Source organism: Camelina sativa, chromosome 5 (genome assembly GCF_030686135.1).
Source record: "Camelina sativa cultivar CO46 ecotype springtype chromosome 5, ASM3068613v1".
Lineage (NCBI taxonomy): Eukaryota > Viridiplantae > Streptophyta > Magnoliopsida > Brassicales > Brassicaceae > Camelina > Camelina sativa.
This window is the reverse complement of record NC_141884.1, coordinates 10,267,785-10,285,155: the sequence shown is the minus strand read 5'-3', so window position 1 is coordinate 10,285,155 and position 17,371 is coordinate 10,267,785. Positions and strand designations below refer to the sequence as shown.

The following is a 17,371-nucleotide window of genomic DNA, read 5'->3' as shown; positions in this document are numbered from 1 at the left end:
AACTGTCGAGCAAGACGGTGGTATGTCCGCAGAACCCCAGAGTGACCTCCTGCCATAGTATCATGATGTTCCTTAAGTAACTGCAAAACAAACGGAGAAGCTGGAGGAATCACAACCCTATTCTTGTAACAAACCAGGTCATTTTTCCACGCATAAGGCTGTCCTGGTTGGGCATGAGCCAGTTTCCCGATCTTGATCATATAAGGATCAGTTTTAGCAAACGACCGAATATCATCCCAAAGGGACGTTTGCTGGACAAAGACGGCATGAAGCTCCGGACTGCCAGCCACCCGGGATAACGCATCAGCTGCCGCATTTGACTTCCCTGGTTTATAGGTGATCTCGTAATCATACCCCACAAGCTTCCCCATCCACTTATGTTGTTCCGGCGTTAATATCCGCTATTCCAGTAAGTAACACAGGCTTCGCTTATCCGTTTGGATCACAAACCGCTGCCCCAACAAATACGGACGCCAAGTCCGAATTGCAACGACAATAGCCAACATCTCCCTCGCATACGTCGACCATGCTCGCTTAGTTACTCCAAGGGATCAACTCATAAATGCTATCGGTCGATCTCGTTGAGAAAGTACTGCACCAATGCCTTCGCCGGAAGCATCCGTCTGGATGACAAACAGAATGGAGAAGTCCCGAAGTGCGAGTGTTGGAGTGGAGGACATTGCACTCTTAAGAGCCACAAAAGCGGTCTCGGCCTCCTGATCCCAAGCAAACCCTCCCTTGCGAAGCAAATTGGTTAGCTGTTTAGCAATCAGCCCATAGTTTTGCACAAACTTACGGTAATATCCGGTCAGTCCGAGGAACCCACAGAGCTCAGTAATGGTTGTAGGCACCAGCCAATCCAGCATAGCTTGCACCTTGGTCTTGTCGACCTTTACGCCGACACTAGAGATGATATGCCCTAGGTACTCCAATTCGTGCTGGCCGAAATCGCACTTTTTGAATTTAACTACTAGTTGATGTTGGCGGAGTGGTGAGAAAACTTGGCGTACATGGTCCAAGTGATCATCCCACGTCTTGCTATAGACGAGTATATTGTCGAAGAACACCAACACGAACAGACGCAGTACGGGTCGAAAAATGCTGTTCAGGAGTGCTTGAAAAGTGGAAGGAGCATTACATAGTCCAAAGGGTATGACTAAGTATTCGTAATGCCCTTGTGTGTTCGAAAAGCCATTTTAGAGATGTCACCGTCATGCATTTGAACCTGATGATATCCTGCCGTAAGATCCAGTTTTGTGAAGAACATAGCCCCATGAAGCTCATCCAACATTTCATCCACAGCCGGAATTGGAAATCGATCTTTGATGGTGGCTGAGTTAAGAGCCCTATAATCAGTAAATAACCTCCAAGACCCATCTTTTTTCTTAACCAACAGCACTGGGGACGAAAACGGGCTTGAACTCGCGCGGATGATACCCGATTCCAACATCTCACCAACCTGTTTCTCTATCTCGTTCTTCTGGTAATAAGCATAGCGGTATGGGCATACGTTAATGGGGTCAGTCCCTTCCTTTAGCGTGATCTTATGCTCTATTGGCCGTTGTGGTGGTAATGCCTTGGGAACCTTGAAAAGGTCTTCATACTCTGTCAACAACGGTTGCATTCCCTCCGGTATACTTTGCTTAGTTTCGTTAGTTCGTGCCACCACGTCTTGCGTCTTTCTCAATTTCTTCGGAATCTGCCTTCTGTAATTTTGAGTGTAATCCTTGGAGTTTACACGACTTCCCTTCCCACTAAAACTCCATCGTCTGTAGATTTCAGTCGCAGATAGTTGGCCCTAATAGTCGTAACCACTGCACTCCCAGTACAATGTCCAATCCCGTCAATGGTAACACATACATCGATAGGATAAATCTAACGTCACCTATCATAAGCTCTACTCCGTCTAACTTTCCATGACACTTCAAGGGTTTCCCATCAGCTACTCTCACAGTGAATGGTTGGATGGAAGAAACCGGCAGCTTCAGCTCTCTCGCTGTTTGATCACAAATGAAATTGTGGGTAGACCCGCTGTCGACAAGAGCGTCTAGTGCATGTTTATCGACTTGAGCCTGAAGCCGTATCGTTTGAATTGTTCCCCATCCTGTTAGCGCATACACCGTGATCTCTGGTTCCTTGACTTCCCCATCAGACCCTTCAGCCTCATCACTCTCGACATCATCCTCACCTTCCATGACAAACAGTTGGGGTTGTTTGCACTTATGGCCCGGTATATATTTTTCGTCGCAACTAAAACACAGTCCCAAGCTGCGCTTCCTCTTAAGTTCTTCCCAGCTTAATTTCTGCGGAGCTGCGGTGCTCACGCCCTTCGATGGTGGTTCTGTTTCCTTGAATTGGCTTCCACAGTTTGAGACCGGGAATGGTGATCTCTATATCGGTGCCCTGTAACCGATCTTCTTTTTCTGGCGTTGGAGTTGCTCATCCTTCATTCGGGCTAAATTCAGAACCTCTCTCAGCGATTTCGGTCAAAACATTCTTACACTGTCGGCGATCGCAGAGTCAAGTCCTCCCACAAAAGTGGCCATCAACGCCTTCTGTGTCCAGCCCTCCACCTTATTTTGTAGTCTCTCGAACTTCCTCTAAATTCAGAACCTCTCTCAGCGATTTCGGTCAGAACATTCTTACACTGTCGGTTTGTTGGATCTTGGACAGAGCTTCATCAAAATCCTCTCCATCGACAGGTCCGAACCGCACCCACAACTCCTCCTCAAAGACTGGCCACGTTGGGTTGATTGCATCTTCCCGTAATGCCTTGGAGGCTTGGACGTAGCTTGCCACCATTCATTGGCCTCATCCTCCAAGTGGTACGACGCAAAGCCAACCTTTTGATCCTCCGGAGTATGGTTGTAATCAAAATATTGCTTAACCTTGCTTATCCACGGGTAGGGTCACCTCCCTTGAAGCGTGGGAATTCCAACTTTACTGTTCGCCCTTGAGCAAACGGATTCAGATTGTCTCCCCGATTTACAGGTTGAAGCTGGTGATCATCTCCCCTATTCCGTTGGTTCCCGCAAACATTGTTTCCACCCTCATCACGACCAGCGTTTATAACAGCTGTTAACCGATTGATCGCCTCCTCCATAGTGTGCAATTTATCAGAAAATCCCTGACTTAGTTGTTGCACGTTCTCCTTAAGTTCAAGAAGGTTGGACTCCAAGTCCTTGATCCTCTCCTTGTTGGTTCCTGCCCTGATTGACGTTGCACTGTTGATAAGAAGTTTTGACACCACGAGATGTGGTCCGGATCAAAACCACGATAGCACCGCTCTGATACCAAGTTGATAGGTCCCAATCAGAGAGTAAAACACAAGACACAAGGTTTTCAAATGGGTAGTTAAAACTACCTCTTTTTTATTACTTTTCTGGGTTTTATAGAAAAATAGAGCTATTAAGTTCTAGGAGGTTAAGAGAGGATAACACCAAATCTGAGAGAGCCAAATCCTAACATGATTCAAACTTATCTAATGAAAAGAACAAAGCACAAAACCAAAACCAAAACCGTGAGGCGCAAGGACGAGCTAATCCGAGTAACGTGGATTTAGCCGTCGTATTCGGATGGGCCTGCTGGAGCTTTGCAACTGTGGCCATCATATGGCCTAGAATCTTTATCCTTGAAAATTTTCCTGCTCTTTGTTTGAGTTTTCAGCTTATTCGACTTCTATTGTTGTGGTACGTATAAAAGTATTTAAACTGAGTGCAATATAGTATTGGTTGAAAGAATAAATAAATGAGAAAGTATCAGGTCACCTACCTCCATTGTAATTTTTTGTCCGGGAGCTTATTTTTTGTTCGGGAGCTTGTGGTCGAGTGGTAGAGAGCGGGACTGGGACGCTACAACGTTTCAGGTTCGATTCCCCTGCTACGCGAAACTAAGTTACATTTTCCTGGACACATTTACATGGATATGGGCCTATCTAACGGCCCATTTGAATACTCGGAGAGAGGGTCTATCCATGGGCTGCACCTCCTCCAGAGATTAGTCTCGGGCCCTTCCATAAGCCTGGGGATTTACTCTGAGTTAAAAAAAAGAAAAAAAAAAGTATCAGGTCACCTTCGGTGTCTGGAAAGGTCGGTAGTACGGGTGGCAGATTGTCACTGGATTGCTTTTTTACCGATAAAATTGGAGATGCATGGCCTCACCGACCCTCTTATCTAACCGGCAAAAGACAAGAATCTTTAGTTAAAGTTCCAAGACAGCTCCTTTTTCATTTCCTTTCTAAGAGCTTGAATAGAACAACATATACTATAGCATTAGCATTATGCAACATAAGCATTAAGCTGCATAAGTTGTATACTATGATTAATATAATACATTTAGTTGATTGGTATAGCTGCTATACTATAGCAGTAGAGTATTAGATATTATATTAATATTTAATATATGATATTAATTAAAAATATATAATTTAAATGTATTTCATTAAAAAAATTAATTATCATTCGTTGCTATATAATTTTTAAAAATATTTTTACATTTAATAAATTTAATAATTTGTTATATATATAAATGTGTAATTTAATAAATTTAATTATATATAATTTTATAATGTAACATATTAATTACAAATAATTAATATATATTATAATTTTTTTAATAAAAGTTTATATCTATGTTTACATTTTTAATTTCAATAACTTTTTTAAATATATATAATATAACACATTAAAATAAAATAAAACAATAATATATATTATAAACGTTATATCCACATTAATATTTTAATATATTAAAATAAATTATTATATTATTTTAAATAATAACATAAAGTAGTTTCTTATAGATATTATCTTATAACAAATAAATTTATCTTTTATGAAATCATAATTTTCTATTTTTACAAAATAAATTAATTATTTAATATTATTTTAATATATATTAATAGTTTAGAGTTAAATGCTTGGGAAATGCTTCAAATGAGAGCATATAGGAAGAGAGCATATGAGAGCATCTGCAGCTTCTAAATGTTCTCTTATATGCTCTCCTAATAAATGTTGATTGGATGATAAAATTAAAAAAGCTTCTTCATATGCTCTTCCAATCAAAGCCTAATTAGGCTTCTATTTATATAATTACTAGGTTCAGACCCGCATATACGTGCAGAAGAATTGATTTCAAAAACTAAGTTTACTATCAAATTTGCAATATTATATATTTTTATATATTTATATGTGACTTTACTATCAGATTTGTTTTTAATTTAGTTTAGACAAAAATTATAAGCCGACATTTTTTTGCTATAAGTAAAGATAGCTCCAAAAGAAAAAAAGAAAAATATGGAATGTTTATTTCGAGACAAAACAGACCCTATCTCATCTCATATATGTCATGTTCTCTCATCTCATAACTGTGGTTTTAATAATAGCTATCCATTTGAGATTGCATATTTTAGTCAAACAAATAAGGAAATATGTAAGAGATAGGGTCCTTAAGAAACAAAAAACAGAAAGCAATGTCTTAAACCTGGACCGGTCCAACTGCGATCCGGTAGATATTCTGGTTTAGGTTACTTTAAAAAACCAAAAAGAAATAAAAACCCGGAGAGAACCGAAAAACCCGCTAAAAACCCGTGAACCGGTGGTTGAACCAACGGTCGAACTCAAATTAAAATATTTTATTTTTATCACACTTCAAATTCAAACCAGATTTGAAATAAATGTTGTTATTTATAAAAGAATCATATAGTTATATTATCTAATTACTTAAAAATTTAATTTAAATTTATTATTATATAATTATGTATGTTTTGTTTATATATTTATAGAACATTGTATATTATATTCATAAAATGTAAATAAAACGATAAACTAATTGATCCGCTATTTAATTGGTCCGACCCGTTGACTCAATGACCTGAAAGATTTTTCACCTTCCGGCCTGATTTTTAAACATTGGAAAAAGAAGGTAAGAGATTAGGTACAACATTTATAACCCAAACATATATTAGTTGGGTATATAGTTTAGTTTTCGGTTTGGTTTCAGTTTACTTTATTAATATTTCAATACTAAAATTCAGAACAAATCAACAATCATACGCAATTAAAATGTATTTGATTAATAGTTAGTTAGTTTTATAAAATTCGTGAACTATTAAACCAGATATAAAACCATTACAATCAATTAGAACCCGTTGTTGACAAAAAAAAAATCAATTAGAACCCGTTTTTTTGTTCCGCAATTAAAATGTACAACTAATATTTTTCAAATTTTTGTTGTCCAACCTTAATTAGGGATGTTCACCCTGTTCTAAAAATCGGCCGATTTGGCCGATTACACGGCAAGGAGTCGCTAGGCAGTGGTGAGCCGCCGCGATTATACCCTAATGGGAAGAAACAAAAAAAACTCGATTTTGGTTGATTTTTCTCGAAAATATGATGTTAGATATGGGGATCTACTATTTTTATGTCATATCCAATTGAAAAGATGATTAAATTAGTATAAATTGAGGCAAAAATTTTTTTGACAGCCATAGATTAGGGTTTACAGCTTCTGGATCGGGTGTGGGAAAGATGATTATTAAATTACCGTTTTACCCCTAATTAATAAAAAAGGAAAAATAGACAAAACGCAAAACCAAGGGGTCGAACACATTCCATCAAGTATTTTTAGTTTCTATTTATATTTTTACTTTTATTTGATTGGGTTTTTGGATTTCTTTGAGATCTATATTCATTCTTGTTTGACAGATAGATTTCCAGGTTCTTGCATGGAATTAATAGGTCGAAAGTCAGATCGATATAGCTCACTAATCACGATCCACGCCCATAGCAAGGCTCACCATCATTGAACAGGTTCTTAAAATTTTAATATTCTCTCGTTGTATAAGATGTAAATCGATTAAGGGAATAAATTATTAAAATTTTGGATCCAAGTGGGTTTTTGATTGTTCAGTTTTCTTTAAATTGTTCTCAAATAACTATGAAAACTGAGACACTCCAAGCCCAGGCAAGAAAGTCCGGACAAACGTAACTAAAAAACTCTCTCAGACACAACTCCCAAGGTAACCGTAAGAAGCAAACAACGTTCAAATAAAACAGATCTCACCCATTTTTTATACTCATTTCTAGTAAAGTTTAGCTATTTTTGGCTTTCCTCGACGTTTGAGGTTGGCCGTCGGCCCCTAGTGAGTCCGGCGTAGGAGACGTCCCTCACGCCACCATCCTCCAAGCGTATACCACCGAACCACCTACCACAAGCATCTCAAATGGTAACGCTAAACCACTCTCTTATTTAAGATTGTTCCTTAAATACTTGAACCCTCTCACCTCTAGGTTAAGAAATCTGGCCTACTTGCATTTACTGCTCTTGCTGGTACGCTTTACTCGTTAGCTTGAGCAGGAAATTTCAGCTTTTATAGGCAAAAAACTCTCACCTTTGTGTGAAGAACCCTTGTACCCGAACCTTGCTTTGGCCTTACAACATGGACAGAAGAATACCCTATCACCTGAAAGGGAAAGAAAAGCATAATGAGTTCGCACCCCCTGCCTGCTGAAGGGTCAGAGCACCAGATCTGGATAAGACCCCGACCCTAAAAACCCATACTCGGACCAAAACTGGCCGATAAAAATTTTCTAGGGCCGACGAATTCTATGCGATAATTAACTAAGTACAACAGAGAATATAAATAACAGATGAACTTAACTTAAACTTGCGAATTCATTAAAATATTAAGAGGTTCAATTCAACGAAATAACAATTTGTCCCATGCATGGAAATAACGAAAACTAAATGAAATAACGCCATGAATATTTCTACCCAAAGCCACACCATCCTTCCTCTCCCTTGCCTCCGTCACACGAGCTGGTCAGCCACTAAAGTCCCGATCATCGGACCTATCTTTTCCTGCGTCCATGAAAGGAGGCGTAAGCAAACAAAGTTTACTTAGCGGAGCGGTCATCCCGTCTCACTAGGCTCAGTTCAACAATCTCAATCTAACACAGGGAATATTCCAATCAAGTCACGCAAGTCAATCAAATACCATGGATAGTCGCCTAAATCTCTTAGACCAACCATCATTCATATTGCAATAGAAACCATAACCATAAGACAAGCAATTAACAAGATTAAATAAACCACGGGTCAAGAGAATCAACCATGAAACTCGGCCACAGTCACGCACTCACCTTCGGTATCGACCTAAGGTGTTGATCTCTCGGTATCTATGCTCGGATCTGATCCCCGCTTCTACACGGACAGATCGATACCATTAGTATCCGAGATAAATCCCATAACCATAACCATAACCACCGACGGATCAAGGTGGAAGAACACTTACCGTTCTTCTCGACTCTAGACTTAGGATCTCTCTCGGTTTAAGCTCGACAGAAACTCTCCTCTTTCTCTCTCGCGGCGGCTCTCGGATTCTTATGCGGAACTAGGGAAATTCCTAAGGGTTTTATCCCTTATATAGGATCCACGAATCGCCCTAAGTTTCCTTAGAATGATAAGTCTCACCACCCATAACTTCCTATAATTCTCGCATCTATCCTTATCCGATCACCTTTCCATTACAGCGAGTTTCCATTTCTCTCGGGTTTCCTTTCCCGTGAGTCGGCTTAAATCTCCGCGAGATATCGAGTCCTTTTAGTCCATTATCGGCCCATCAGCCAAACCATGCCACCTTGTCCATCGGCCCGGTCCATCGATCGCCGATGCAACCATTTCCGAATAGTGCACTCCACTATCACTATCACTTCACTATCACTATCACTATCACTATCACTATCACTATCACTATCACTATCACTATCACTATCACTATCACTATCACTAGGACTTTCATTCCTATTTTACTCGGACTGTCTCTCGGACTAAGTACCGAAACCTCCCATCCCATTTCTCGACAATTTACAAACCTGTTCGTCCGAACCAAATTTTCATCCAGAAACTTGCAAGCCTGAATGATCTGATCACTGTAAACTTGGGATTCCATTTCCCCAGTTCAAACGTCTGCTCACTACTTCAGTAGTCTCGAACTCTCCATTTCCGTCGTCAAATCCCCATGATTTATCGAGTTTTATCGTCGGACTCTATCGTCGCTGGTTACCGCATTCTATCGGCAATTCTCGATACCAAGTATCGGCAACTCTAGGCAATCCTCAATACCAAGTATCGGCAACTCTCGGCAATCCCTGATACCAAGTATCGGCAACTCTCGGCAATCCTCGATACCAAGTATCGGCAACTCTCGGCAATCCTCGATAGAATTCCTCGATAGAATTCCTCGATCCTCGATAAAATTCCTCGATAAAATCCTCGATAGAATTCCTCGATCCTCGATAAAATCCCTCGATAAAATCCTCGATAGAATTCCTCGATCCTCGATAAAATCCCTCGATAAAATTCCTCGACTTCCTCGACTCTGAATCCTCGACTTTCTTGACTCGGATTTCTCGACTATCTCTTACCGAGGTTCCGGGTCGTTACAATTCCCCTCGATTAGGGAGAGCCACTCTAACCAAAGAAGGGAACAAAGCACAAACTCGTACCGACATGAGCCCATGACTCAGGCTAACCCCCTCAGAGAATACTCGGGAACTAGATTACAGAGTTATAGACCCTCCTCTACGGATAGAACAAGATATCAACACTCAATTAGCACGGGAAGACCCCCTCTCGATCATTGTACCTAGGCCTGGGCAAAATAGCCGGATTCGAATATCCGATCCGAATCCGATCCAAAAAAGCCGATCCGAATCCGTATCCGAAATTGTAAAATACCCGAACAGGTTCTAAATCTCTAGATCCAAAAACCCGAATCCGAACCCGATCCGAACCGAAATCCGAACGGGTATCCGAATATACCAACATTATTAATATATAGTAGTAATATATTAGTAATATTTTTAATTTTAATAATATAAGTGTTTAAATATTCAGATTTTTAGATATTTTCGACAATTTGAAGTATTTAAACTGTTTATTAGTAAATTTGGGTAGAAAATACTCTAAATTTTTAGATATATTGCGTATTATTAAATAATTTAGTCTAAATTAGATACTAAAATTTTGAGTTTTGTGAACTTCGGGTAATCTGAATCTGAACCCGAAATATCCAAACCAAATCCAAAGTCTAGAAATATCCGAACGGGTCCTATACCTCTAAACCTGAAAACCCGAAAACCCAAAATACCCGAACCGAACCCGAACGGGTACCCGAATGCCCAGACCTAATTGTACCTACCTAGAAGAGATTCAGGCAAGTATCACTCCAACCATCATCCTCCCAACTTACAGTGGAGAGAAAAATCAAGTGCTATAAGTAGTGCAAATACCTTACCGATTGAATTCTCAGAAACCTCTCGAGCTCGTCATCCACCTCTGGAAAGACATGTATCGGCCTCAACTACCTCTCCCCTCCCCCCCCCTCCTCCTCTGTCGAGAGATGAGGTCTTGGGAGAACTCCGCGATGTCACCATACAGTATGTTAGTTGCGCTGATCCTACTGAACAAGCTGCAAGGAAACAAAGGGTGATTCAAAGCAAATTTCGCGGACTAATGGCAGAAACTGCAGACCATATCTTGGAGGCTAATATTAATACTAACCAAACATTGGTAAATGCTCTCCCAGAGCTAAGCCCGGATCTACCTGTCCATCCTGCTTTGAGAACCAACTCTCGCCAGCGGGTCTTAAGAAGAAGAGAGGTTGACCCCCTTGTCCAAAACCTACAATGAGAAACCAACCACAACTTTTGGGTGCAAACTCAAGCAAACGTAACAAGGTGATCATACAGAACTCACCAAAAGAAGGAATACCCCTGAAAGGCAAACTAACAGGGGTGACGACCGTATAGCCTCTGACCAGCTGAACAAAACAAAAAAGAGACTCAATTTGAGTAATAATGAGGCATCTAACCCGTCTACTAGCAAAGAGCCACCAAGGAATTCTATCATACCTACTATGGTTAGAAGGAAGGGGGATTTTCTGGATCCTTCAAATCCTCTTCCTTAAGAGTCTTGAGCTGGAACTATTGTGGTCTGGAGAATCCCACGACAGTTCGCAGACTAAGAGAGATTCAAAAGCGAGTCTCTACGGATATAATTTTCCTCATGGAGACAAAGAATGCTGATGAATTTGTACTCAAAAAACTTCAAAGCCTAAATTTCTCAGCAATGAAACTGGTCTCTCCTCATTGCCCAGGAGGAGGTGGTTGATATGCTCAAATTTAACCCTGAGCTACTCTCTCAAATTAAGAGATCAATTGTAGTACTTAGGGATCGAATCCACAAGAACTCTAGATTCACACAATAGACTTATTATTCTTTTAATTATGCTAAATCAAAATATTAAATTTAAATAGCAATGCAAAAACAGAAAAATAAAGGAGTTGTAAATCAATAGGAATAAACGCTAGGCTTAGGGAAATTCTCAGGAAATCATGGAAAATCAGATCAATTAATTAAACATGCAGGATTCAACAATTAATCACCATTCTTGAACTCTAAACACAATTATAAAATAAATCAGTTCTCACTGCAAATATTATCTAAGTTTTAAAACCAGAAAATCCAAATCTCTTTGCAAAATTCAAGTTAAAAACCAGCAATAAAATCAGGTTTAGATAAGTTCACAAAATTACTAATTCAAATCTCTTTGCAAAAAGTAATTTTGCTCACCAAAGGTTTTATCAGGAAAATCAATTATATTCTCATATCAATCAATAATCTTAAGATCTAAATCCAGATGACTAATCAAAGATCTAGCATTAAGAACAACCTATGGTGAAGAACAAGAAAGATAATGAATCCTAAATTAACAGATCTAACAATCCATGAAATCCCTAATGAGAAACCCTAAACCTAACAAGCAGATCTACTCAGACATAATCAATGAAACACAAAACATCTTCTGAATAAATTGCATTAAGAAAGAGATTAAAGAAGAAATAAAGGAGTTCTGAATCTTCTCTGAAGGAGTCTTGATTCTCTCTCCAAAAACTCTCTAAAAATCTCTCAGGGTTTTGCTCTCAAAAGGTTGCAGGGAAAAATAAAGCTTAGGTCTAAAACAATGACCCAAAAATCCTATTTATATTCCTAAACACGGCCAGGGACCAATGATGCAAATATGGAAAACTTTGGGGCAGATTTGTAAATCTTCAAAACTTGTGGGAAAACTTCCAATTTCGTATTTGGCCTAGCATCGATCGATGCTATCAATGTGTCGATCGATGCACTCTTCAAATTTCGTCTCCCAACTTCTGCAGCTCAGCCTCAATGCTTGATTAAGCTCCAAATCTTCTTATTTAGCTCCATTATGCTCCCATCTATGTTAAATCCTATAAAGACTCAAAAGACTCTAAAAATACCAAGAAGACTCTATATTTAAAACTTATATCATGGCTAAAAACACCTAAAAACTATGATATATCAACTCCGCCAGACTTAGCCTTTGCTTGCCCTCAAGCAAAACATAAACTTCATCTGTGAAAGAGGTTTGAAAACGCAGGAACTCATTTTCTTTTTAAAGTAATGCCATGATCATCCAAACCTTAATCCACATGCTTAGCAGATAAATCCAAATCGAACCACCATGTACTTCTCCGTTGACTTTCATAGCATCCCAAATTCAAACCAAATTCCACTACTTCCTCCATTAAGCTTTCATTGGTGAGTCTCATCAATTTGATCAATATCAAGAACCTTCTAGACTCATTCCCGTACAATACCATAACAAGCAAGACATATCTTTGACCACATGTGGTACTATTTCTCTCCCCCAGACTTATTCTTTTTAATCTTCCTTAGAGCTTTGCTTTTTTTTTTTCTTTCTTTTTTTCTCAAAGTTGTAGGCGAATAATGGGGTCATCGGTAATTTACCTACCCCTCGCTTCCAAGCTTGTATGATCATTTGACTTAAGAGTAGAATAATGAGGCCACAGGTAATTTACCTACCTCTCTAAACTGATCAAAATCATCTCATTTTTTTTTTTTTAAACAAAGCTCTCAGGAAAAATATTTCAAACTTTAAATGAGGGAGAGGAGTACCAATTTCTTTTCTGAAATCTTACTTGTTAGGTAAGAACAAGGAGTCAATCTCTATGAAAATCAATCTCCTTGATGAGGTAAAAAGAAAAGTACAGAAATTACCTCAAGCTTTTATGGATTCTGTTGGAAATTCGGATGTCTTTGGCTCACTGATCAGCCATTGGATTTTTCATTAGTCGGATTTGTGGATTCTATCTGCAGCATTAATCAACCAAGGCAGTACACTAAAAAGAAAAATCATAGTTCCCAACAAAATTTTGACTCAATAAAACAATTTTTTTTTTCTTTTTTTTAAAAACAAAAACGTAGTTAGTAACTGCCTCCCCCAGACTTAAACAACACTGTCCCCAGTGTTATCAAGTAAGAGATTGGCAAATAAAATAAAAATAAATGAAAATCAAAAGAAAAATGAAAAAGAAAAACCTACCAGTGGGTTGCCTCCCACTAAGCGCTTGTTTTCAGTCATTAGCTTGACTGTGTCGGATCTCAGGCATCTGGTGGATCGGAACATGGCAGTGAATGCTTCTGAGAGGATGTCCTCTTCATCCAAGGAGGTGTGTAGGCTTTAGCTGCATGAGGTTTGACAAGGATGTGAGGAGTAGGACCAGGACGGGAATGAGGGATGGATGGCTTTCTTTTATGTCCTGCAAAATCATCAACAGAAGAAACAAGCGCACTACGATAATCTCGTGGCTTGGTTAATTGCACAACAGTTTTTGTACCTTTGAAATTCTTATTGATGATAGGAGAAGGTTTGGGAGAAGGAGATGCATACCTTGGCCTTACCTGTGAGTTCTTGGCTGTGGAATGATGAGATTTCAGCTTTACAACTGGTCTAGGACTTGCAGCTAAAGATTCAACGCGAGAATCGTCGGTTTTGGACAAGTCTGAGCCGTCTATGGAAGGAGTGTCGATCGATGCAACAGCTGCATCGATTGATGCTTGGTCTGCAATTCGTGTTCCTTCAACGATTCTGCAACTTTCCTCAGCAATCCGTGTTTCCATTACAAAAACGTCATCTACCAGCGACTTGTCATGCATCAGAACCTCATCATGGTCTCTAGTACTGATTAGATGATCTCCACTCCAATCTTCAAGCTTAGCAGCTTGCTTACTCACTTCCTCTACAGGCTCCAACTCTTTGACACACCCAACAGTAATGTCTTCATGAAGCTCTATAATCAGATTGTCATCAGAAACAACCTCCACAGAAAATGTCTGACCATCAATAGTGGGAACCCTTCTCAGCTTGTCCATCTCAAAGTTCATGACCAAATCTTCTACATTCAGAGCTATGTGTCCCTTCTTCACATCTATGATTGCACCAACTGTAGCCAAGAATGAGCGTCCTAAAATGAGAGGATCACTAGGCTCTTTGTCATATTCCAGCACCACAAAGTCAGTGGGAATCATGCATTCTCCAATCTTAATTGGAATATCCTCTAAGACACCTTCAGGAATCCTTCTAGATCGATCAGCTAAGATAAGAGAGATCTTAGTTGGCTTAAAATCCGTCATCCCAAGTCTCACAGCAACAGAATGTGGCATCAAGTTTATACTAGAACCAAGATCACAAAGAGAGTGAGGAAACCTTCCTGTGGAGATAGAGCAGTCAAGTACAAAGCTTCCAGGATCTGGTAACTTCTCTGCAATCCTACTCTGAATTACTACACTTACTTCCTTAGAAACAACCACCTCTTGTTTCTTATCCTTCTTCCTCTGTGGAGCCTGCTTCAACAGGATTGAGCTGACATCCTTTGTAAGCAGTGCTCCTTCCTCAGAACTCAAACCATTGGTGACCATTCTCTTGACATACCGCTTAATTCCAGGAGAAAACTTGACTGCATCAACCAAAGGCATTTCAATCATCACCTTGTCCATCATAGCTTTGCATCTAGCTTCTTCAATCTCTTGTTTAGATCTCCTAGGCTTAGGAAAAGGAACCTTAGGCTTGTAGGCTTGTTGTGAATCAGATGGTTGAACTGGAACAGAAACCGTAGCAGTCTGAGGGGGGTGTCGATCGATGCTGACATTGTGTCGATTGACGCTTGATGATGATTGCATCGATCGATGCTTAGCATCTGCATCGGTCGATGCTGGATCAACTGACGGATCTTCGTCTCCTTCCTTCACCAAAATCGCATTGCAAGCATGCCTTGGATCCATCTCTGTTCTTCTAGAAAGAAGTTCCTCTTGTCTTTTAATAGACCCAGCAGTCTGAATCACTTGATTCTCCAGCTTCTTGACATGAGTATTTAATGCATCAAACTTCCCAGTCAGTTCATTGTAGACATTATCAATCTTCCCATTGAATGTCACTGTCAACTGCTCTTGTCCTTGAAGAATTTGATCAAGCATGGCCACCATTCGACTCTGAGAAGTTTGTGGAGGTGGAGACTGATAAGAAGAATTACCATAGGTCCTTGTAAAGCCGGTGTTCTGTTGTTGCTTCTGGTAGTCTGGCTTAGGCATGTAGCCTGTAGAGTTCCCACTGTAAGGCTTATTGCTTTGTTGATTTCCAAACTTCTGACCCTGATATCCGGCTCCATACACATAGTTGACATCTTCTTCTGTAGTCTCTGGCTTCGGCTCAAATGTCTCAACATCTTCAGCAAAATGGACAGACTTCTTTCCCACAAGAAGATTGTGCACTGTATCTAACTTAGCATTCACCGTAGCAAACTGATTTGAATCATGCCCTTCATGTGCCCTTCTCCGCTCTAAGTCTGCATTCTTGGTACTGTTGCTTGATGCTAGCCTTTCAATCAACTTTTCAGCATCATCTGGGTACCTTGTCTTGAAGTTCCCATCACTAGCAGCATCCAAAGCCATCTGATACCTCCAATCAATACCACTGAAGAAGATACTAATCAACTGCACCTCTGAGAACCCATGATGCGGACAATCTCTCTGGTATGCTTTGAACCTCACCCAAGCAGCTTTGTAAGATTCAGCAGGTCCTTGTCTAAAGGTGGAGAGCTTAATCCTCAGCTCATCAGACATCGCATCATCATAGAAATAGTTCAAGAACGCCACCTTGATGTCATGCCAGGTTGTCAGAGATCCTGGTTTGAGCTGCCTTAGCCAATGAGAAGCTTCCCCAGCAAGAGAGTAGGGGAAAAGCTTGCAGTAGAGGTAGTCCTCAGTAACTCCATTAGCCTTGATGCTTGTGACTATGTCCTCAAAGTGCTCTATGTGGTCTAGAGGCTTCTCATTTGGCAAGTTCTGGAATGGCCTTTGTCCAACAAGAGCGAAGTAGGCAGGCTTCAGCTCAAAGTCATTCCTTGGGAATGGAGGAGGGACAATTGCAGAGCGGTTCTCGTAGAACAAGTCTGGCCTGTTGAAGTCTGCAAGAGTCTTGACAAGCTCTCCATTGTTGTCCCGTCGCCTCTGAACATTCTCCACATCGGCTCTGGCATTGCATCGATCGACACCAGCATTGCGTTGATCGATGCCTTCTTGGTTGCGTCGATCGATGCCATCGTTGCGTTGATCGACGCCATCTGCATTCCCATCGGCCATGACGAGTTCTTCCTGAATAACCCTTCCTTCAGCATCAAGTTTCTGGCCTTGCTCGTTGTACACATTACCCTCTTGATCCTTCAAAACCCCAGCCTCATCAGGTCTCAATATGATTATATTGGCCATCTTCGCTGATTTGGCTGCTTTTGTGTTTTCACGCTCTAGTTGTCCTAACTCTTGGTTTGTAAGCTTAACAACCGGACCATTAGGATTTTTCATGGTGCTAGGCTTAGGCATGTACCTGAAACACACAAGAGGAAAGAAACAAAAGCGTGTGAGTAAAACAGAAAAATAAAAATCTAGACAAAATCAAAGACTTTAATCTAATGGTGAATCAAAAGAGTCCCCGGCAACGGCGCCAAAATTTGATATGCTCAAATTTAACCCTGAGCTACTCTCTCAAATTAAGAGATCAATTGTAGTACTTAGGGATCGAATCCACAAGAACTCTAGATTCACACAATAGACTTATTATTCTTTTAATTATGCTAAATCAAAATATTAAATTTAAATAGCAATGCAAAAACAGAAAATAAAGGAGTTGTAAATCAATAGGAATAAACGCTAGGCTTAGGGAAATTCTCAGGAAATCATGGAAAATCAGATCAATTAATTAAACATGCAGGATTCAACAATTAAGCACCGTTTTTGAACTCTAAACACAATTATAAAATAAATCAGTTCTTACTGAAAATATTATCTAAGTTTTAAAACCAGAAAATCCAAATCTCTTTGCAAAATTCAAGTTAAAAACCAGCAATAAAATCAGGTTTAGATAAGTTCACAAAATTACTAATTCAAATCTCTTTGCAAAAAGTAATTTTGCTCACCAAAGGTTTTATCAGGA

General features: G+C 39.7%; 1 protein-coding gene and 1 non-coding gene across 2 annotated transcripts; one reads left to right on the top strand and one right to left on the bottom strand.

Moving 5' to 3' along the window:
- Nucleotides 1-1,481: 1,481 nt before the first annotated feature.
- On the bottom strand, nt 1,482-4,295 carry LOC147943517 (uncharacterized). The gene is made up of 2 exons (XM_087449775.1): nt 4,133-4,295; nt 1,482-4,033 (listed from the first exon to the last, which is right to left on the bottom strand). The coding sequence occupies exon 2, from the start codon at nt 2,193-2,195 to the stop codon at nt 1,779-1,781; it is 417 nt and encodes a 138-aa protein (XP_087305901.1). The 5' UTR covers nt 2,196-4,033; nt 4,133-4,295; the 3' UTR covers nt 1,482-1,778.
- An 11,594-nt stretch (nt 4,296-15,889) lies between these two features.
- Nucleotides 15,890-15,996, top strand: LOC147943516 (small nucleolar RNA R71). The gene has a single exon (XR_015558783.1). It is a non-coding gene; the product is annotated as a small nucleolar RNA R71 (small nucleolar RNA).
- Nucleotides 15,997-17,371: the final 1,375 nt, after the last annotated feature.

Bases quoted from the DNA above. Each gene is read 5' to 3' on its own strand.
- LOC147943517 (XM_087449775.1), bottom strand. From the start codon at position 2,195: ATGGAAGGTGAGGATGATGTCGAGAGTGATGAGGCTGAAGGGTCTGAT.